The following is a 22,328-nucleotide window of genomic DNA, read 5'->3' as shown; positions in this document are numbered from 1 at the left end:
TCATAGGATGACTTGAGGGAGAGGGAATTTTAATTAAATAAGGATATTTTTAATCTTTGGTTGAACTAACCCTTTAACCAAAGAGCAATAGTTTGTTCCTAGTGTAGTCATCATGAGGTGTCTCATCAGTAGGTGGCGCTGTCAGTGCGTCGACTGCGGAAGACGGGAGCGAGGACGCAGTGACGTCACGTGCCGAAGCGACGCGTATTTGCTAGTCGATAAAATGGCGAGTTCGTGCACGAAGCGATTGTGCACGAATGAGAGGTTTGTTATTCGCCAGGACGCGGATTGCTGGAGGTCTGAGTTCGTTCACTGTGTGGGTAAGATCCGCGCTCTCTGCACAACACTGCATTTACACCGTTTGCTCACGTTAGGATGACAGAAATATGGACACTAGTTCCTGCAGTTAGCATGCTAACGCTAACCGCCAGGATCGGATCAAACCCCTTTAATCTCTGGCTTTCGGTGGTCAAATCACACACGCGACGAGCTTCCGGTCATCAGCAAAGTGTTCGCTGTATTTCTCGTCGGGAATATTGTAATTCATAAAGAGTTATGCGTAGCGCTAGGGCTCTGCGCGCTCACGTCCGTCTGGAAGTTGTTTTTTAAAATGCGCGTTCATGTGCAGTTGATTGACAGATGTGCAAATGTCAGCATTGCAGAAGTGAAAGCACATCCAGAAATAACAGTATTAATTATTTAACTGTAAAGCAGATGTACTGAACTGAAAGTGTGTTTTATATAAACTATATATTTAGCTTTTTTTTCGGGGTTCCCGAAGTTTTGATCATTGGAATTTGCTTTGGTATCTGTGTGTAATAATAATAAATTACTCCTGCTTATTTCACAAATAAGTTCAGTTACTAATAATGTTAAATATTGTCTCTCTTGATTGTGAAGCTTGAGTTGTTAATGTTCTTTCATAAACAATAACACCTAAAGTGTAAAATATTCCAATTTGTATGGGGTTAAAGGCTGTTCGGCTGGAATAGGTTTACATTTAATGTTCAGATTTTAAAAGTCATGGCCTTTAGTCGAGATCTTATTCGATAGTGCCAGCGCAGCTCTATTATTATATCTCTACAGAACTCATTTCATTTAAATATAAGTGCTTTTTTGCCATGAAGTTGCCTTAACTTTTAGCTTCACAAATCATCAAACTAAAAAAAATATTAAAATTGGATAATATTTAGAGCTTTGAAGTGCTGAGTAAAGTGTGAATCTCCTAGGAAGTGCTTGTATTTCACTCTCAAAAGGTTAAACGCCTCCCGAGATGAATAATGTCTTATGTTATACCATCATAAGGATCACTCACCCAAAAATGAGCCTGTGCTGTTTATCCGCTGTCCCCCAGGGCGTCTGAGATGTAGGTGTGTTTGTTTCTTCAGGAGAACACAATTGAAGATTTTTAACTCAACCTTTGCTCGTATAATGCATGTCCATGGGCTGTATTTCTATGAGAGTAAAAATAAAGCCATATCGTGTAATTTGACCTCGCTCACCGGAAGTGATGGCAACATAATCGCCATCGGCTAGTAAATTTGTTTGTGTACTCTCCAGACTGATACACTACAGTTGAGGTTTTTCCTGGGTCAGAAATGGTCTTCGGTGGTGGCTGTCTAGACATGGTCATCCACACACACACACACACACACACACACAGTAAAAGTACCTACCCGCGTGATATGTGAGCCCAATACAGACAATAAATGTAAAATAAATGCAAAGAATCAAGAAGCAACGTTACACACTACCTAAATTAAAAAAGTCCAATCGCATGCAATCACCCCTTTAAAAAGAGTTATACGCAATAACGTGTGAAAACATCTCCTTCAGTCTCGTGCTGTCAGACACACACATCGAAACTCTCTGAAAGCGTGTGATCCCTTCAGTTCTGTTTCGTCTTGTTACACACTCGAACTGTCAAATACACACAGCTATGTCAAAATTAAAATAACAAAAATAATCGTCCACCCCTAGTTCAGGAGTCTCTTGTTTTCCTGGATGTTCTTGCTGTTCATTTTTAGGTTGATATAACTATATTACCAAGTCAAGCAAAGAGTTTTTTGTATTTAAATATCTGCATTACATTTTTTGTTTGTTTACACTGATGTTAAAGGTTTATTGTCAGATTTGTGATCTTCATTTTTGCTAAAACACTGCTGGTCGCTTTCAGAAGTTGTACGATGCTGTCTTTTCCCAGAGAGAATGTATGAATGGTATCTTTTATTTAATTTAATTTATTATAATATTTTTTTATTATAATTTAAATAGACTTTACACATTAAGAGCAATTCCGTATCGAATATTGCATTATTTAACAAGGTATTGCATATTACATTTTTCTTCAATATCGCCCAGCCCTAATACAGAGTCTGAGCACCAAACCGTGTCAGAAACGGATGTCATGCCAATATCAAGCTTTTCAGAGCCCTCTTATCTCTATCGAGCAACAGCGCTGCCGGCTGTGCCAGCATGAGAGAGCTCGAAAGAGACGGAGATATGTGTTAAAGAACGAACATCCAGTACTGTAAGTGCAGGAAGGCTTTCGTGCTCACAATGAATAAACCACAACAGATAGACATGTCAGCTGTGTGGACGCCAGCTAATCGCTAACAGTTCTCCTTTTTAAAGGGTCATGAAACCCCAAAACACTTTTTTTGAGATGTAAACAGATATGTATAGGCTGCACATCATTGAAAACACTAAGGGTACTTATTAATGATATTCATATGTGAAAATAGTTATTTTTGCATTTTTCAGAGCGATTTCTGTCTTCCGGTTTGAAAAGCTTAGTCGGAGCAACGTCACAAATGCTGACGTCGGTGCGGCCTTTTCGGCCCAAGTATGGGCTGCTGGGCACATGCTGACGTCGACCGCTCCGAGCGATTCTCGATATATATTCATGACATAAAGCTCATTCAGTCCAATCCCTGAGCTGTAGTATGCATACGAGATAATTCAGTTAATATGCATGAGACAGTCACTTCTGTCAGGCTCGTCTTCCATCAGTATTGTAGAGACATGGTGGGGAAGTTTTGGAAGCAGCGTGCGGAAAAGTCACGGAGGAAAGCTAGGCGTTGTGCTGATACGAAGTAACGTAAGGGCGCCGAGCGAGCTGTAACCGGCGCCGTCTGTGGAAGCCTTTGCTACAAAGGCTCGGTAAAGTAAAATTCACCTGAGGAATCGCACGCCGAACCTGCAAGCGTTGACTATCTATGTCAGGAGTGCAAAATAACCAATCTGTAGGCTAATGAACAAAAGCCACGTCCTCTCCGTTTTATTTGTGGTCACAGCCATGCACTAAACCGCATGTGTTCGGGCTCTTAGTGAAACAGTGTGATGCATATTTGGACAAATATAGATTTAGCTACCGAGTGATAGACAGCGCGGATCGTCACGGCAACCCAGCGCGCGTCGCTCTGCTTCAGATGCGCGGTCGAGACTAGCCTCAAACCCCTTCGCTTTTACCCCGATCTAGAATTACACATCTCTATCACATCGCATGTTGGGTGGTTCACATTCTCTTATCACGTCGGCGTGTTGTTCATCTTGCCAAACAGCGTGCATATTTGGACAAATATAGTTTTATCACGTTTGCAAAATATTTCGTCATGCAGAATAACATTTATTTTCATTTCTCACTGAATTATGCTGGTTTGAAGAGCTGAATGATTTGCGATCTCTGCTGCACGCAGCTCTCTCATTCGCTGTACTCATCCCTCATTTAATCTCACTGTGGTAAACAATGCCAACGTGAACCAAGAACATGTCTCAGAACTGCTGTAACTGCTGCTATTGGTATCTCTAATCTTAATGCACCTAATGACACTCCCCTATTTATGCAAACCATTCCCTCTTTCCACACAATACCATCCCACCTTTTCACAGTCGACCACTCCCCTTTTAACAAGCTTTTTCAAATCGAAGGTGTGAAAAAACACTGCTGCAGCAGGGGGGTTTCATGACCCTTTAACTGATACTGATATGGATTTTGCACTCTTTGCTGTTTACTGTTACTACCTGAACTCAGCTAGGAATTGTAAAATCGCTAGCCCGATGTCCCGGGGATATGCTATCTTCCAGCCGGCTAACCTAAACGTATCACAGCCCTATTTTAAATACTGAATAAAATTCCTTTCTTGTTTTGCGTTGTTGACTCTTGACTAGCTCTTGACTAGCTATCTGAGGAAATTAATATTGCAGATGTTTTTGATAATGCATGCCGATTTGTCCCCAGTGAAGTTTAGTGTGTGCGCGTGCATGATGAGCGGATCGCGGTTAAAATAATCGTCATAATTAAACATAACATTGTAATTAATTGTGGATGGATGAGAGATAAATGTTTAGTGCTGATTTTATTAAAGACAGAAATTTTATTTCACTGTAAAATGCAATGAACAAGCTTTACTTAAGCTTCAAATCCAGGGTCTCTTCAGGGAAAAAGATAACATGCCTAGAGTGCCTCCTTGTGGAGAGTATATAAACTAGGGATTCAACCATACAGTCCACGGTTCAATACACACCTCGGTTTTCGGTTCGTTTTTTTTTTGCTCTTCTATTCTTAGGCGACGGGAACAGAAGAAGGTTAAGGAGAAAATGTTTTTATTGCAATACTCTTTATTTTAGACTTGAAACCCCTTACTTAAGCTTAACTTTACCTAAGAAACCCTTGTACACATTCCCAGTGTATTGTATAATATAAAATAAATATATTTAAAGATTTACAGTGGGAGCTCAGAGATGTACAGCAGCATTTAAGTATAAAACTGAAAGAATAAATGTAGGCTTAAATTAAAACTACATGGGCTTCAATATACAGCATTTATTTTAAAGCTACTGTATTAAAGGTCTTTTATTTTACTTTATTAACATCATTTTAGAGGTGACCTGTCCCTTTAAGGACAAGCGTTCATCAGGCTGCTGCTGTCAATTGAAGACCTGCTCACATCTCGTTTATGACCGTGTGATTTTACTTTCACTTTAGACATAACCAACTGTGTTCACATGTTAACCTTGTGTGTGTTTGACAGTATTAGCGCAGTAAGACTGTCCAGTAATCGCCTGTGTTTAACAGACGTTTAGTGCCCGCGCTCAACGCAAAACAGTGCATGCATTGAACAGTCAGTGCCTTGTCGGTTAAACATTTAATTCGCCTGCATGCACGTGAATGAAATGTTTAACCGGCAAAGCTTTAAATCGCGGCTAACACCGCCTAACTTTAGTGCATATGATTGGATATTTGCTCATATCAGCGCGTAGACTCACAGGCACACTCAAACAGAGCCGAAATAAACTGAGAGGAATATTTCAAATGGAGGGAAATGGAAATAATTAATTAAATGCAAAACCGAAATGCAAAAACGCAATTCACCAGCGCGTATTGAACCGTGCATGCCGTACCGAACGGTTCAATATTATATTGAGTATTGTGACATCCCTAATATAAACACAAAGGAAAACATGAGATGATGCTTAATAATTTCAGTTTTACCTAAAAATTTAATAGAAATGATTCTTATAAGAATTTTCCAACATGTTTTTAAAACTTTTATTCCCTTTCGTTTACGAATTTGCCAAATTAAAAACCCAAGGAATTAAAGTCAGGTACTGTGGGAGTGTTTTAGTGCAGTAGTTTAACAGGACGGATCATGTGTTGGGTGGCCTGTGTGTTGTGTAAAAATGAAATTCAACACTGTCCATATAACTGCAAGTGAAAAATTAAAGCGCGTTTATTCTTTTGTGGCACTTGAGAAAATTATTTTGCGCCTAACATTTTCCCCTATAGGAGCCGATGACTCCTTTAATTACAATTTTTGTCTGGAGCCCTTCGCTATTTAATTTATATTAGCAATGTCAAATTGATTAATCGCAATTAACTGCATCCAAAATAAAAAGTGTACTGTGTATAATTATAATGTAGATGCACACATGCATGTATATATTTAAGAATTTATTTAAATATGAATTATACAAAGTATATACATGCAAATATTTTTTAAATATATGCATGCTTGTGTGTGTATACTTACATAAGATTTAAATATGCCAAAGCTGTCTGAACTCTGGTGGGAATTTTGCTTCAGAATAAATTACATTTACAACACGGAAGACAAAAATCTAACTTTTCTGGACAAGCACATTTTTTACTCGGACAAGTGAGTGACCGAAGGACAAGCTCATGAACATGCTTAATGTCGAGCCCTGCCTTTATGACATTTATTGGATTGTTTTAGTTTGAGAGGAATGCCTTTAAATGGAGGGACAGAAATCCCTCAGGTTTCATAAAGAATATATTAATTTGTGTTTGGAAGTTAAAGGAAACGACATGAGGGATAGCACATGATGACAGAGTTTACTTTATGTGAATTGTACCTTATAAATACTGTAAGCACAGCCTTGGGTAAAACAACTCTATATCACCAATCATATCGTTTACATCAACGATAGTCACGTTTTTATATTCGCGATATCTCAATATATCGTTCTATCGACACACCCCATTATCATTTCATGCCAGCTTCTAATGAACCATCTTTGCGCTCCTCTTTCCACTTGCTCCAATCAGTTACGGTTATTTATCTCCGCTTGCCTGTTCTCATGCATTTATTATGTATTATCAATATTTTACGATGTTTGATCGTGACTGGCTGGTTTGTAGTTACTGCTTCTCTTATCACTCAGCCAACTCTTTTGCATTAAAGTCACCATGAAATTGAAATGGACTATTTTTATTTATCATGGAATATTGCAGTGTTTATTCAATCAAAGACATTAAAAATGCCTCATCCCTTCCCACGCAACCGCATCTCAACAACATTTATGGATCCACATCATTTAATCTTGAATCAGAATCACTTCATCTCTTCTCTGATGATGAGGGCGGGGCCACCTGTCACTCACATTAGATCCACCAATAGCAAACCACCAGCCAATCAATTCTCCACAGACACAATCAAGCCCCGCCCCCACATTTGTTCTTGTTTGAGAAGCGTTTAACTCGATGCATGGCACAATAGGGAAGAAAAGCCCAGCGGGACTCCCCTTTCATGATGACTTTAAAAAACACTGTCACTCACTCTCCTTCCGCTCGCACTCCCAGGAATAACAATATGAGTGTGTGTATTTTATGCATTATGGTTGTGTAATGTTTTATTCTGATTAAAGTGTGAGGAACTGCACATGAACGCTTTTCTTCTCCTCTGAACAGGTCTTGACAACATTTTGGAAGTGTTTATTGGAACAGCAGTCGTGGAGGACCTCAGACTTTTAGAAGGTAACCGTACCGTCTTCTCATCTAAAAATAGTCACTGCATAGTCTTTAGTGTAATAATTATGAATTAATGGACTATTATTAAAGCTACAAAAGTTATTCAGTCGAGAGCACTGAGTGATTACCATTTTTCTTTTGTGTTTTGCTTAATATTAATGACAGACAGCAGCAGGTTTATTATATTAAGGCCGGGGACACACTGCAAGCGTGCCATGAGCGCCTCGGCTGCGTGGTGTGTCCGTTTTTATTTCGGCTCCCATGTTATCCGGGTAGAGCCTGTACACTGCCTTCGTGACACGCGCAGCTCACACGCGGCTCAAGCCGTGCGGAAAACTTGTGCATGCTAGAAATAGAAGAGACCCTTATTTTTCACACGACGCAGGAGCCTGTTGGAAGTGTTTCCAGGAAAAATAGAATAGGAAAAGATGTTTGTCATTTTGACACGAATACATATTAATAAAGGACATTTTCATGTTTGAAAGTCTCCAAGTTAACATGCATGCAGATATAGGCCTAATTGTAATAATAAAACATAATTATCGCTTTTTGAAATATTGCACCTGTCAATACAGAACAAAATATTCTGTAGCCTATTTTGCCGTCAATACCATACACATGTGGTCAATAGGCTACTGCCGCCGTTGTCTTTGCTGAATCAGTAGGCATATTTATGTTTAACATGAAGTATAGGGCTTCCCCGTACATCAAAAGCCACAGCAGCGCCGCGTCTGGCACGTTTCTTGTTTGCCAAAACAGAGAAAACACCACGGAGCTGCCTCGCGGCTGACAACTAACAGAAACGCCACGCTCACGCCACACTTGCAGTGTCTCCCCGGAACTAAATGCAGAACTAGAACTAATGCAATGTAACACATCAGGCACCGCCGCTCAACTGTTTACGTCCATTTGTCTCGTTTTTTCCCAATAACCCCAATATGCCGTTAAACTGAATTCAGGATCACATGCTGTCTGAGAGACTTTTTTTTTTAATGCATCGATGCAAAATCGTGTTGAAAGATCATCTACCACAGCTCTAGAATTTGTCCTGTTGTCGGTAACAAGCGTGCGGATCGAGTACTTTAGAAACAGGATTTAGCGTCTGTTTATGGTCCGTGACTTGCCGCGTGTCCAGTGTAGACGGAATCGCTGATTATAATGGGTTCTGTGTGCTTTTGACACATCGCACCTATTGAGTCCAGTGTAGACGGAATCGCTGATTGTAATGGGTTCTGTGTGCTTTTGACACATCGCACCTATTGAGTCAAGTGTAGACGGAGTCGGTGATTGTAATGGGTTCTGTGTGCTTTTGACACATCGCTCCTATTGAGTCCAGTGTAGACGGAATCGCTGATTGTAATGGGTTCTGTGTGCTTTTGACACATCGCACCTATTGAGTCCAGTGTAGACGGAGTCGGTGATTGTAATGGGTTCTGTGTGCTTTTGACACATCGCACCTATTGAGTCCAGTGTAGACGGAATCGCTGATTATAATGGGTTCTGTGTGCTTTTGACACGTCACACCTATTGAGTCCAGTGTAGACGGAATCGCTGATTGTAATGGGTTCTGTGTGCTTTTGACACGTCGCTCCTATTGAGTCCAGTGTAGACGGAATCGCTGATTATAATGGGTTCTGTGTGCTTTTGACACGTCACACCTATTGAGTCCAGTGTAGACGGAATCGCTGATTGTAATGGGTTCTGTGTGCTTTTGACACGTCACACCTATTGAGTCCAGTGTAGACGGAATCGCTGATTGTAATGGGTTCTGTGTGCTTTTGACACGTTGCACCTATTGAGTCCAGTGTAGACGGAATCGCTGATTGTAATGGGTTCTGTGTGCTTTTGACACGTCGCTCCTATTGAGTCCAGTGTAGACGGAATCGCTGATTATAATGGGTTCTGTGTGCTTTTGACACGTCGCACCTATTGAGTCCAGTGTAGACGGAATCGCTGATTATAATGGGTTCTGTGTGCTTTTGACACGTCACACCTATTGAGTCCAGTGTAGACGGAATCGCTGATTGTAATGGGTTCTGTGTGCTTTTGACACGTCGCTCCTATTGAGTCCAGTGTAGACGGAATCGCTGATTGTAATGGGTTCTGTGTGCTTTTGACACGTCGCTCCTATTGAGTCCAGTGTAGACGGAATCGCTGATTATAATGGGTTCTGTGTGCTTTTGACACGTTGCACCTATTGAGTCCAGTGTAGACGGAATCGCTGATTGTAATGGGTTCTGTGTGCTTTTGACACGTCGTACCTATTGAGTCCAGTGTAGACGGAATCGCTGATTATAATGGGTTCTGTGTGCTTTTGACACGTCGCACCTATTGAGTCCAGTGTAGACGGAATCGCTGATTATAATGGGTTCTGTGTGCTTTTAAAAGGTCGCACCTATTGAGTCCAGTGTAGACGGAATCGCTGATTATAATGGGTTCTGTGTGCTTTTGACACGTCGCACCTATTGAGTCCAGTGTAGACGGAATCGCTGATTATAATGGGTTCTGTGTGCTTTTAAAAGGTCGCACCTATTGAGTCCAGTGTAGACGGAATCGCTGATTATAATGGGTTCTGTGTGCTTTTGACACGTCGCACCTATTGAGTCCAGTGTAGACGGAATCGCTGATTATAATGGGTTCTGTGTGCTTTTGACACGTCGCACCTATTGAGTCCAGTGTAGACGGAATCGCTGATTATAATGGGTTCTGTGTGCTTTTGACACGTCGTACCTATTGAGTCCAGTGTAGACGGAATCGCTGATTATAATGGGTTCTGTGTGCTTTTGACACGTCGTACCTATTGAGTCCAGTGTAGACGGAATCGCTGATTATAATGGGTTCTGTGTGCTTTTGACACGTCGCACCTATTGAGTCCAGTGTAGACGGAATCGCTGATTATAATGGGTTCTGTGTGCTTTTGACACGTCGCACCTATTGAGTCCAGTGTAGACGGAATCGCTGATTGTAATGGGTTCTGTGATTTTGCGTCCAGTGTAAACTGAGTGTGACCTTCCAGTTTACATCAATGTAACTTGAATCAATGTGTCGTTTCCATGTCCATCTGTAACTCGTCTAGCATTACGACACAATATAACACGATATGCTTTTTTGTTTTCCGTTGGAACATGTATATGATGCTATTTGTTTGCTGTTTGGCTCAAGTTTGTGATCTATGTAATTAAAGATCCAATTTTGTAAAGAACCAAATTATGTGTAGTTAACACTCATAAATATTATTTCTAGTTTCATTATTTTTTTCTTCTGATATTTCAAATGACATGAACAAATCACAAAACACAGTGTCACATTATCCTTCACTAATCATTCTCTTATGAGGATCTGATGATCAACACATTGTTTTCCTTCTTCAACAAAGGCTTCTAAAATCAGTTTATGCTTAAATCAATTCATTAGAATAACTGTCAAAACAATTGGATCCTTGAATATTTAAAGTATCGGTTTCTTAAAATTAGAATTGTACTGACCCCAAACACTTGTAAATATTAAAATAATCATTATAATAATAGGCCAAAATATACTAAACAGATTAATAAGAAAACAATTTGACTACATTGTATTTGCTTGGGGTGGTAAGGGCCCTTGATATAATGGGTTAGTCATGCAAAACTTCATTAATCAAACATATTTCACTGGACTGCCCTGTATAGTCTCTTTCAGCTTTCAGAAAGATTATAAAGAGATGCTGTGAAATAGGTCTCGCTAGGAAATGTTTTAGAATTTGTCAACTTTCCTGCACCCCATGATGCTTTGCACACATTATTGGAGTAACTTCCGTTGAACTCCTCCATCGATTGAGTTGTCACACGAGTGCAGGACTGAAACTGAAATGATTGACGGCTTCGGTTGTAAAGCCTTTTGTACTTTCTCCAAAACCGTCCGCCGACACATCGTTTATAGTCGACAGGCTTCATGTTGTACTATTTTCAGATATGATCGGGGCAGATTGGAGGGAAAAAATCCTCTAAACCAACAGAAAGGAGCAGTGAGAAGAAGTTTGACAGAACAAAGTCCGATCATATCACGCTTCAGGCTAGTTTTTTGTTTTGACATCTTGGAAAGAAAGTTTTAGAAGGATGTGGATGTGCGCTGTCTTCCTGCGAGCCACAAAAAAATGGGATGTAGAAGTCAATGACCACTTCTGCATGCCATCAAACAAACCTGAGTTTCTGTATATAGCCCATTCGCTAATTGGAATCTGGCATACGACGTTTGAGAATAAAGCAGCGTTTCCATCTCGTGTTTAAGATAACAAAATCCTCTTCCTGGGAAATCTCAGTAATAAACTGTAAGTTGCTCAATCAGGCTCTTTTCCCTTCATCATAATGAGTGGCATATCAGAGCGTCAACACCACACACAAACACACAGACAAGAGCTCTGACACATAACTTCAATAATAGATTTTGAATTATACATGTTTTCATCTCATCTAACTACCAGGGATGGAAATTAACTTTTTTTTCCACCGGCCACTGTGGCTGGTGGATTTAAAAATCTACCAGCCACTCAACGTTTTTACCAGCCACTTTCTTGTTTATAACCGACAATGTGTAACTGCACGTGAAAATTAATACTACAAGCTCTACAATACTTAAGCTGTTTATTTAATCTCAAATCTCAATGAAATACTGACATTTTTTCACTCTTATACACACACAAACCATGAACTGATATACATTTCATTAAATGAGTAGGGCTCTATGTTCTCTTTTTTTTTTTTTTTACCTGGATGTGGCATTTGGATGATTCTTTTATGGCTTCCAGTTTTAGGTTTTTAGTACCAACAATGAAACTAATAGTTTTGGCATCTCCTGAAGCGTGTTGACGACATACCGAGCAGAACATTGTCAGTAGGGATGCACCGAAATAAAAATTATTGGCTGAAACCAAAACACTAAAAGAAATTATGCCAATTATCCATTGCATTTATGGCTAATGCTATGACTGAGTAACTTTACTAAAAATCAAGGCTTTGCAATTGCATTAATTAATATTAAAGTTTCAAATAATAAATCAATTACAAATTATGCAAATATTTATTTAGCACATTGCAACATCAAACAGTATAAAATAAAATTCAAAGTAAAATGTTTAACTTGATCTCACTCATGTGTGCATTAAATAATAATGTACAGGTCTACTAGCCTACAGAAATGTAATAAAGTAATCAAATGTAAAATAACTGCATATTTAACTGTTTAAATGAAAGATTATTCCTTATTAAACTTACAAAAGCTATTCAATCAAGAGCAGTGAGTGATGTCCTTATCGTTTGTTTGACATTAAACATAGCAGTAAAAGCTACTGCCCCTTTAAGACCTAATAGAGGGATATGCGTCATCTTTCACGGCTGTATAAAGTTCACTTAAGGCATATTCAGACTATGTCTGCTAGAATACTCATCAAGATGAACATGTTGGCATACTTTTTGTGTGAGTTTGTCCGTTTAAGCACAAGACTTGAAAGAGAACTCAATATTTGCGCGCTGTGAGACGGGTGCGCGCTTCCGGATGACAGTGACGGCTCTTCTCTCAGTGCGCGCGAGTTCTTATGGTTATTATTCGCGTCTTCTGGCACTACATCCGGGTAATGACGGCGAAAACGACTGGTCATATTCGGACATACGGCCGCACTCGCATTCACTGAACACAGTTTATAAAGAGGGGAAACAGTATGCTATTTTTATTTACCCGCCACGGTGGCCGGTAGGTGAAGCGAGTTTACCCGCCACAACGCAAAATCACCCGCATTTGGCTGGTGGCGGGTGCTAATTTCCATCCCTGCTAACTACATTCAAAAGTTTTTCAATAGACATCTTTTGAGAGCACTAGCTGGTTTGTAACACTTGTTTAAAGTTGTTAAAACATCAAGTTCTGTCTCTCATGAAGTAATGCTGGCCTCTGCGAGTCTGTTTCCATCGGGACTCATGGATTCAATGCCCTTTTGAGAATATCCATATTTTTAGGCTGAATGCTACATAAGCAATGCACATCTTGTCTAAACCTCCATTCTGTAGAAGCGGCCATGAAGGGATTGAACACCTGAATTCAGTGATTTGGAGGGGCGGCCCAATCATTTTGGTAATATAGTGTATCTGGACAAACCAGGGACTTGTTTGAGGATGCCGTTTGTGGACCAGTCTGGCTTTCAACACCATAATCCCAACACTCCTTCAAACTAAGTATAATCAGGAAAGCTGGTGGTCATGGAGCTGAACACGCTCAAAACTGTGGCTATGGTGGACTTCAGGAGAAACAGCCCAGCATCATGGACGGCAGTGGAGTCATTCATGAAGTGGGACACACATTAGCCTTTTCCACTGTTGGGCCAGTGCGAGCCAGGGATAAAAACCTTAGTCTGTAAAAAAATATGGCTGTAGTGTCTGTTACGCTACCCATAGGATTCTGAAAGAGCAGTTCTGAAGTGTAAAGTAAAGTAGCTTAAAGTATCGCGTCACGCCCGGATAACAGAAAATGGGCAAAGAAGCGGGACGTGGGTTGAGCGTAGGTGCCTAGTTGCTGTCAATCCACCTGTCACTCAAATGGCCACGCCCTTGTGTAGGTGACGTGATGACTAACAGACAGCAGACAAACGGCAAACACACGTCACTCAAACACTGCAAAAATGCTTTTCTTACTTTTGTCTTGTTTCTAGTCCAAAAATCTAAACATTCTTACATTAAGAAGCATTTACTAGACAAGCAAATGGTTTTTGTGTAAGCAAAGTCTAGTTTTCAGTTTGAATTAAGATTATTTTTCTTACACCATTGGCAGATTATTTTGCTTATTGTAAGTAAATACCCAAAATACCCTTGTTTTTTTCCCCAAAAACAAGACAATTACCTTTGCTTGTCTAGTAAATACTTCTACTTTTAAGACTTTTTAGATGTTTGGACAAGAAACATGACAAAAATACTAAGTAAGAAAAGCACTTTTTGCAGTGTAGGGGGATAGAACATAGGGTTTGTACAGTATTAAAACCACTGAGCCTATGGAAAGTCCCCACATTTAAAAAAAAAAAAAAAAAAAAGTGTGTGTGTGTTTTGCAAACATATTTGGCAATAAATTTCTTTCTGATTCAAATATTTAGAATAAGTCAATCCCCAATCATTTCTGCTGGCCATAATTATTGTTTAAATTCTCATAGAACATTCACACTGATAAACCAATACCATGAATGCACTGTTTGTCGGCATGTGCATTTATGGCAGATGCTTTCATCCAATATACAGATTGGTACATGGTTAAGAGAAAGTGAAACTCAAACATTGCCATTTTGCCGCTTATTTTCCCTCGCCATTGAGTGGCATTGTCACCAAATTTAGCAGGTATGGTCAGATCATGGTGGCAATCCTGAAGATTATGTGAAGACTGGACAAAACTTAAAAGAAGTTTTGCAACCCACAACAATAGCCAGACTGATCTGGTGCTAGCACTAGAATTACACTTCAGGAGAACTCCTGGTATAAGGAGGCTTTCCATTGATTGTTTCTGGTCTACATTGAAAGTCATATTACCTAAAATCGACTGCTAGTTAGTCTGTAAACCTGCTAGTAGTGTATTTTTTTTGTTTGTTTTTTTTAAGCAGTAGCAGCTTGGTCTAGGTCTTCCCCTTCCCTGCACACACGGTTGAATTTTTGCCTCTTCTTTTGGATCCACAGATTGTAAGCCTGCAAGTGTGTCAAATTGGTCATTTGATGAAAATTGTCTTTACTGCTGCTTAAGACGAGAAAAAGTGAAGGTAGTTTTTTTTGTTCATTTATATTTTTCCCCCCTCTTTCCTGATATGTCAAGACACCTTGGAAGAACGTTTTGTTTTTTTTGTATCTGTTTTACTTGCAGTAGCTATACTATGGAGTTATTTCAAGTACTGTTCAAAGGACTCAATGGTTTCAATTATAGCTTTTTAAATGTTAATTTTCCATGGTGTTTGAATACATTAAATACATGTTGCATGTGTGTCTTTTAGAAGTATGTAAAATAACACCTAGTGCACACCTCCACCCTTACTCTTATTCTACCCTTGTATTTTTACCCCATGAACAGGAACATGTAATTGCACTCAACAAACAAATTGTGGAAAGTGGAGGAAAACCTTTACTAGGTAAAGATCCTTCTAATATCAGAAGGCTCGAGTGGCAATCGGAGGAATACCTGAATGCAGTGTTACACAGGAAAAGTGAGTATATTTGTATTTGTGTAACAATGAATGATCATGGTGTATTATAATAACGGGAATTGCTGCTAATTTTACTCTAGGAAGTGCATTTGCAACTCACATTAAATGAGTTGATCAAGTTTTAGCATGTGCATTTAGCCTATCCCTGTGAAACATTTCACTACAATGTCACATCAACTGTGATTTATCAGACTTTTCTCATGGTGCCGGTTCATTTTAACATGTCTAATTAAACTGTCAACAGAATACACACCAAGAATTCCAGATCCGCACATCCCAGTGGTGGCCTGTGGTTTCGTTCAGCAGATGATCAATGAGTTGGCTAAATATTATACCTCAAGAAAAAACTGCTCTCAGGACTCCCTTCAAAACAATGGAAAAAAGGACCAAAGCCCTCTGAAAACAAGCGGTGTTACTTCAACCACTGCTGTCGATATAGCTTCTGCTCAGAAAAAGTTAATCATGGTGGACCAAGATGCCCCGCTGGACCTCTCTGTGAGAAAGATCAAAGTAGAGGACATTGAGCAAGGTTCGGTACAGAATTATGAATGTGTGTGTGAATGTATCGATTCCAAATAAGATATGACACATCAAATGTTTAAACTGAGAAAATGTATCATTTTAATGGAAAATAAGTTTAATGGCATCAACACATCTCAAAAAAGTTGGGACAAGGCCATGTTTACCACTGAGGGGCATCCCCTCTTCTTTTTATAACAGTCTGCAAACGTCTGGGGAATGAGGAGACAAGTTGCTCGAGTTTAGGAATAGGAATGTTGTCCCCTTGTCTAATGCAGGCTTCTAGTTGCTCAACTGTCTTAGGTCTTCTTTGTCACATCTTCCTCTTTATGATGCACCAAATGTTTTCACATTTGAGAAAGAGAGATACTAGTGTAAAAAATAAATTGAATGTTTCTTTTAATTATTTGCCTCTTTAGATGGAGTTCTTGACCTTTCAACTAAGAAGAATGTCAACAAAAGCCATGCATCTATAAGGAATTCAAATGTCCATGCCAGCCCGGCGACACATTTGGTCAAAAGGTAAAGGAAATCAGCACACTATTGACCAGGTTTATATTATTTGCTCATCACATAAAGATGTGTTTCAGTATCATCCAGTAATTTTTTTATTTTATTTTTTGCATGGTCTTTCAGGGACTCTGTCAACCTGAGTCTTGCCCAAGACGGAGATCTACAGTCGGTGTCCACTTTGGAACAGTTCATGTCTAAGCTGTGTTTGCATCACCAGCGCCAGATAGTTGATGCATTAGGCTTCTTACAAAGCGAAGTCAAGTCTGTGGCTGCTTCCAACCCTTTCCAAGCACCCACTCCAAATTTGCCTGGGAAGCAAGCGACAACCAGCAGCAGCCATGCATTGTTTGAAACAAGGTCTGAAAGAACTGTGAATGCTGCTGTGAGCATTACTGGAGTAATTACTAGAGAGTCCCAAGAGTCTTCTATAGTCAGAACAAGTCAAAAGCCTACTGGAGAGCCTAATGCAGATGATCCCAGTGTTGCAAGGGTAACGAGTGAAAAACCAATAGACCTTTGCAAGATGGAAGGCATGTCATCTTCATCTTGTGGAACAGGTGTTGGGTGTGGAAATGAAAATTCTCCAAACAAATGTATCATGACAAAGACAACTACTGATAATCAGGAAGCAAGGAAATCATTAGGATCAAGCATTCAGCAAATTCAATGTAGCGATTCTGCATGCAGTGCTGAGCAATGCTTGCCACAGATTGAGTCTGATCATGCAGACCTGTTCTCACAATGCACGCAGAAGAGCTCTTTTGCACAAAACGAAGATGCTGTTGTAAAGCCCTCCACAATTCAAAACACAGTAGTTTTACCAATTTCTCCAAGAACAGCCAGGAAAAGCAGAAAAGGTTCTTACCTTGGGCAAAGGAATGGCTCTTTAAGTTGTATCATAAATGATACCGATAGCCATTGTGACTTGGTGTATATTAGTAAATCAATAACAGAATGTCAGCTTCAATCTCGTAATCGACTGCACCCACGACAAAATGCTCGGAAGAGCACAAGAGGTCACAAGTACGTCGAGGAGTACTTGGAACTAAAAACCGTCCGTACGCTAGCGCGTAAATCTATAGGTAATTCCAGTGGGAATTGTCCAGCTTATATGCCAGACATGCACACCTCCGTTGCTCCGAAGCAGGCCCTTTCCATGTCTGGCAGTGTTCCCCTCATAAATGCACCTTTTGCAGGGGACTGCATGAAAAATGTTATTCAGAAATTATCCTCAGAGCAGATAGCGGAGAATGAAATGCCAGGAGATGTCGTAAAAGTAACTGGTCTTGGTCTAGTGGTTGAAACCAGTCAGACGGATAAAGTTGAAAGTAATGGGCAAATTTCCCATGAGCCATCTTGCGAACAGAGTGAATTAACCATGGAACCAGAATTGATCACAGAAGCGCTCATTACTCCTAATACAATAATGCAAGGAGACGACACGGGCATGGTAGAAATAAAAGAAACCACTGAAACAACAGAACTCCCTGTACAGAAAGAAGGATGCGAGTCCCAAATTGGACCCATGCCAGAAGAGGTGGTATGTGATACAGAAAGTAAGGCTGATTGTGAGGATAAATCGTTGGAGCCATCACTGATCACCGTGTCCCCTAACATGGCCAAAGAGTCATCTGATGGAGTCGACGTGGAATCGAGAAATGAGAGGGAAATGACAAACCCCACAGAAGTCGAGACTACAGCAGATGTCCAGAAACAATCGGAGACATCAGAAAGGAAGGCAAACACTGAGGAGGTTAGAAGTACTCCAGTATCGCATGACTCTGAAAGTAATCTTGAAATGGCAAACTCTTCAAAACTACCAGCGAAGAATCAAGAGGATTCAGCGGTGTCCAGTCTGACGGAAATCTCTACTGTACAATCGCTTGTAAAATGTAAGGAGAAGGATATGGATCCGCATACCCCTAAAGTTAAACATACTGTGTCATCCGACAGATGCTTGCGTAGTAGAGGTTCAAAAGGCAGCGTTGACGTAATGAAAGACTTAGTGAAGTGTGGTACATCTGAACTTGAGCATGCAAATGATAAAAGCCCAAAGACTCAATCTACTGAAACAAATGTGCGTATTGAGGAAGAGCCTGATTTAAAGGCTCTAGACACTCTTGAAACTGCACAGGAGCTCCCAGCTGCCAAACCTGCCAACAGTCTAGTTGTGGATCATCCAGTCAAAACAAGACTAAAATCAAGAAACGCGACCACGTTTCAAAGAGATCCGAGTCCAAGCGTCAAAATGAGTGAGGAGCTTCCAAGTGTTTTGTCATCCGAGGTTCTTCCAGAGATTGTGAGTACCCCTTCCACCTCCAACACAGAGAGTGGAAAACTGAACAATCAAGCCTCTGAAAATATGCCACTTAAAAATGAAAGTAGTCCTATTAAAGTGTCAGAAAGCAGAGACTGTTTACCCATCAAAAAGTCCCCACCAAGCTCTGAAAATATGCTTTTGAGAAGCAGAAGTAACACTGAACGGCTTTTTGGTAGCAAATCAAGCAGTCCAACAGAAGACCATTCAGAAAAGCAATTGGCAATGCCTTTAAAAAGGAACGGCTCTGCAAGTGAGCAGGCAGCTAATAAAGATTTGTGTACGTCTTCCGAGGGAGTAACGCGTATGCCCCTACGAAGCAGGACTATTAGTACAAAGCCGACTGTTACTAAAGAATCTCCTGTTAAAGGTTCAATTAAGAGTTGTGTCGATGAACAACCAATCAGTTCACACCCCAGTACTACCTGTAGAAAAACTGAGGCCATTGCGCACATGCCCTTAAGAAGCAGTGCCAGTTCGATTGCAGAAACTCCCCATAACAACAAATCTGCAAACGTAGATGCTTTAGAGAGTCCTGGGCGCATGTCGTTGAGAAGAGGGAATGTACCTGAAAAGACGTTAGACTCATCAACTCCCCCTAGTCGAAATAAACGTCCTTTGAGACCACACCGGGTTTCAGCATCCTCAAGTGGGGAAGCTGAAGAGAGCCCATTGAGTTCAAAACCTAAAATCCAAAACCAAAAGCATTTGGAGACTCCAATAAAAGGCTCTTTGAATCTGCCAGACGAGTCCTTATGCATAGCTGGTCTTCAGAGGACTGGGTCAGTTGTTTGTAGTGCCCCCAAATTTTTGCAAGCACTAAGGGGAGAAAAACACCAGCTGTTAATTTCAAATTTAAATGCAAAGTTTGATAAAATGCACAAAGGTTGGCTACAAATGGACAAGGAGGGTCAGCCTGCACCGAAACCCAAAAACAAGGCAGATAGACTCAAAGAAATCTGGAAAAGCAAAAAAAGAACACGGAAGTCAAGACCGCTAGAACAACAGAAGTTTTCCCCCGTGCAAATGCTTTTCATGAAGCCCTTCGACTTGCCCAGTATCTGCCGGTGGTTCCTGCAATCAACCGAAACAAAATCTCTAGTAATTGTTAAGAAGGTGAACACCAGACTTCCTTCGGAAACACAGTTATGTTTTCACACCTCGTCATCAGGAGCGGGGTCTTCTCATGGCATATTCCCGAGCCTCCAGGCCGAACGGTTGAAGAAACATCTAAAAAAGTTTGCTGTTGCATCACCGGTGAAGAATAACCCCAAGAATCAAAGGCTACTCTCAAAAGCTTTAGGTCAAGGTATCTCTGCATTAAAGAGTAAAGAGAAGCACGAACCGACGACTGCAACGCGGATCTCCACGAAGGCACAGAGTCTTGCTGGAGTAACTCCGGCTCCAGTTTCTGAGAGTCTCGGTGCGATTGCAGGCAATGCCAAAAACCCAGCAAGTGCTCGAATCCTTAGGAAATATTCCAACATGCGCGAGAAACTTCAGGTTCAGCAAAACAAGAAATGCAAAGAGAAAACAACATTCAAAGGTGCTTGTTTGAAGGCGGCTTTAATTCCAAAGAAAGCCGACAAACAGAAATTACAGACGCGTAAAGGACCGAAGTCTGTGGTTGTCCAAAGGATCTCGTCGCTCACCAAGAAGACAAAAGCGACCTCTGCCCTCAAAGAAAGGGCTTTGAAAAAGAACCCAGGTCACAAAGATGGCGCCTCTCCAAAGAGGTTGCAGGCACTCAAAAAAGTGAAAATTGGTGAGAAGGTCTCGACTAACTCCTCGAGTAAGAAACCGATACTGCCCAAAACCAGAACTGATAAGCCACAGCAAATGAAAACAAGTGGGACTAAAGTTGACCTGAAGAAATCTGTGCTCCAAAAAGGCCCTAATAATTTAGAACCACAATCTTTAGATGTGGACATTAAGCCTCTGGCATTAGAAGACCAAGTGTTAACTAGGTCTCAAAGAAAGATGGAAGTGACCCCTTCACAGACCGGCTCTCCGAAGTCCTGCACAAAGCGTGGTTTGGAACCGTTGGTCACTCCAACGAAACGCACAAGGACTTCAAAACCGTGAGAAATGTGTACAGGTGCTAGATCTCGTGTAGAAATGTTACAAAAGGGGTGCTGATGCTTTTCAAAAGGTTCCTTTTTTGAAAGGACATTTATTTTTGAAGCTATTTTTTAAAGCTTGGCAGTACATTTTCAGAGATTTGATTATATATTGTCATGTGAGAGATATGTCTTTTGAAAAAAGGACTGCTCTACCTAACAGTGTCAAACTTTCCCCAGATATGCTTTAAGAAATCTGTTTGTTACATAAGATTTTTTTTCCCCCGGGAGCAATTCATGTAAAAACAAGTCAATAAATAAAGCTTCCGATTTCCTTTAGCGGGGCATTTTAAATATGGGTTATGACTAACTTAACTCGCTTGTTTGACCGTTACATTGTATAGCTTATTATTACAACAACTTGTAATATTGAACCAGATATTATTTAAGGAGTGATCCACAATTCTAGAACAATTAATAATTTTAGTTAATTAAAGTGGCTTTGTAACCTGAATAATGTGCCTTTTTTCTTATCTGTATTTATGAGTAAGTGAGTTTGCCTCAAGAAATAAAGCCTCATTCTTTTTGCACATAGTTGAGAGAAATTTGTCCCAAAATTCTTCATAAGATGATCATGACTTTTTTTTTATTAGTCTTTTTCCCCCTTGTATTCTTACTAATTTCTCTTTTAGAGCACTGAAATTTAAAGATGTAGTTGATATTTTCATGCAGTGTCGTACCTTCTCATTTAGTCCGTTCCTTTATGATGATGATGATGATGATGATGATGATGATTTCATGCATAGAAGCTTGTGCATATCACTGTTGATTTCTATTGAGAAAAGTAATTTATGCATTATGGTCTCAAACGCTGTATTTATGATGCTAAGAAGGAAACTATGCAAGATTACAAGTTTTTTTTAAATCATGTTTCTGCAAAGTTTATTTGGGTGAAGAATCATGAGATTTGAGAATCTTTATTTTATTTTTTTCAGCTTACACTTTCATAATTGTTTTAATATTTTTAGCATTACTTGAGTCAAAGTAAATTTAAGGCTTGAAGACCTTACCCCAATTATATGGCTTTTGGTGTGTCATGGGAAAAAAATGATAATGTAAATGAATTTTGTTTTTGAGCTGTGTGTTTTATCTCTTGTCCGTTTTTCATGCATTATGTTCAATGTTTTTTTGTTTTGTTTGTTTCTTTGTCCCTGAAAGTAAATCAGTGATGAGTAAAGAATGTGCAGTAAAAAGTTGGTTCTCAATCGTGTAATTTCATCCAGAAAATGCAATTTGCATGTAGAAGCCAATGTTTTCAATACATGTTAACCATAGGAGTTTCATAGTGAATTATTAATAATTCAGTTCTGCTTCACAAGGGTTTAAATGACAACCAGATCCTCACATAGACATGTTCGGAACCAAACATTTAGCTGCTTTAAAAAAATTGAG

The 22,328-nt window shown here is 40.0% G+C and overlaps 1 protein-coding gene across 2 annotated transcripts; it reads left to right on the top strand.

Moving 5' to 3' along the window:
• Positions 1–199: 199 nt before the first annotated feature.
• wu:fc17b08 (uncharacterized) lies at positions 200–22,102 on the top strand. Of its 2 annotated transcripts, XM_067421781.1 has the most exons (7): positions 200–320; positions 7,211–7,276; positions 14,950–15,029; positions 15,335–15,467; positions 15,712–15,996; positions 16,406–16,508; positions 16,623–22,102. In XM_067421781.1, the coding sequence occupies exons 1-7, from the start codon at positions 224–226 to the stop codon at positions 20,899–20,901; spliced, it is 5,043 nt and encodes a 1,680-aa protein (XP_067277882.1). In that variant the 5' UTR covers positions 200–223; the 3' UTR covers positions 20,902–22,102. The 2 variants fall into 2 exon arrangements, with proteins under 2 accessions (XP_067277882.1, XP_067277883.1); XM_067421782.1 differs by lacking the exons at positions 200–320; positions 14,950–15,029 and having other exon boundaries at positions 16,623–22,101.
• Positions 22,103–22,328: the final 226 nt, after the last annotated feature.

The sequence above is a fragment of the Pseudorasbora parva genome, chromosome 17, assembly GCF_024679245.1.
Source record: "Pseudorasbora parva isolate DD20220531a chromosome 17, ASM2467924v1, whole genome shotgun sequence".
NCBI classification, from domain to species: domain Eukaryota; kingdom Metazoa; phylum Chordata; class Actinopteri; order Cypriniformes; family Gobionidae; genus Pseudorasbora; species Pseudorasbora parva.
This window is presented reverse-complemented; position numbering and strand designations above follow the sequence as displayed.

What these genes read in the sequence shown, in the direction of transcription:
- wu:fc17b08 (XM_067421781.1), top strand. Translation starts at nt 224, where the DNA reads ATGGCGAGTTCGTGCACGAAGCGATTGTGCACGAATGAGAGGTTTGTT. An exon ending in TGAGTTCGTTCACTGTGTGG is followed by an intron (nt 321 to 7,210) that starts GTAAGATCCGCG and finishes TCCTCTGAACAG; the next exon opens with GTCTTGACAACATTTTGGAA. An exon ending in AGTAGAGGACATTGAGCAAG is followed by an intron (nt 15,997 to 16,405) that starts GTTCGGTACAGA and finishes TTGCCTCTTTAG; the next exon opens with ATGGAGTTCTTGACCTTTCA.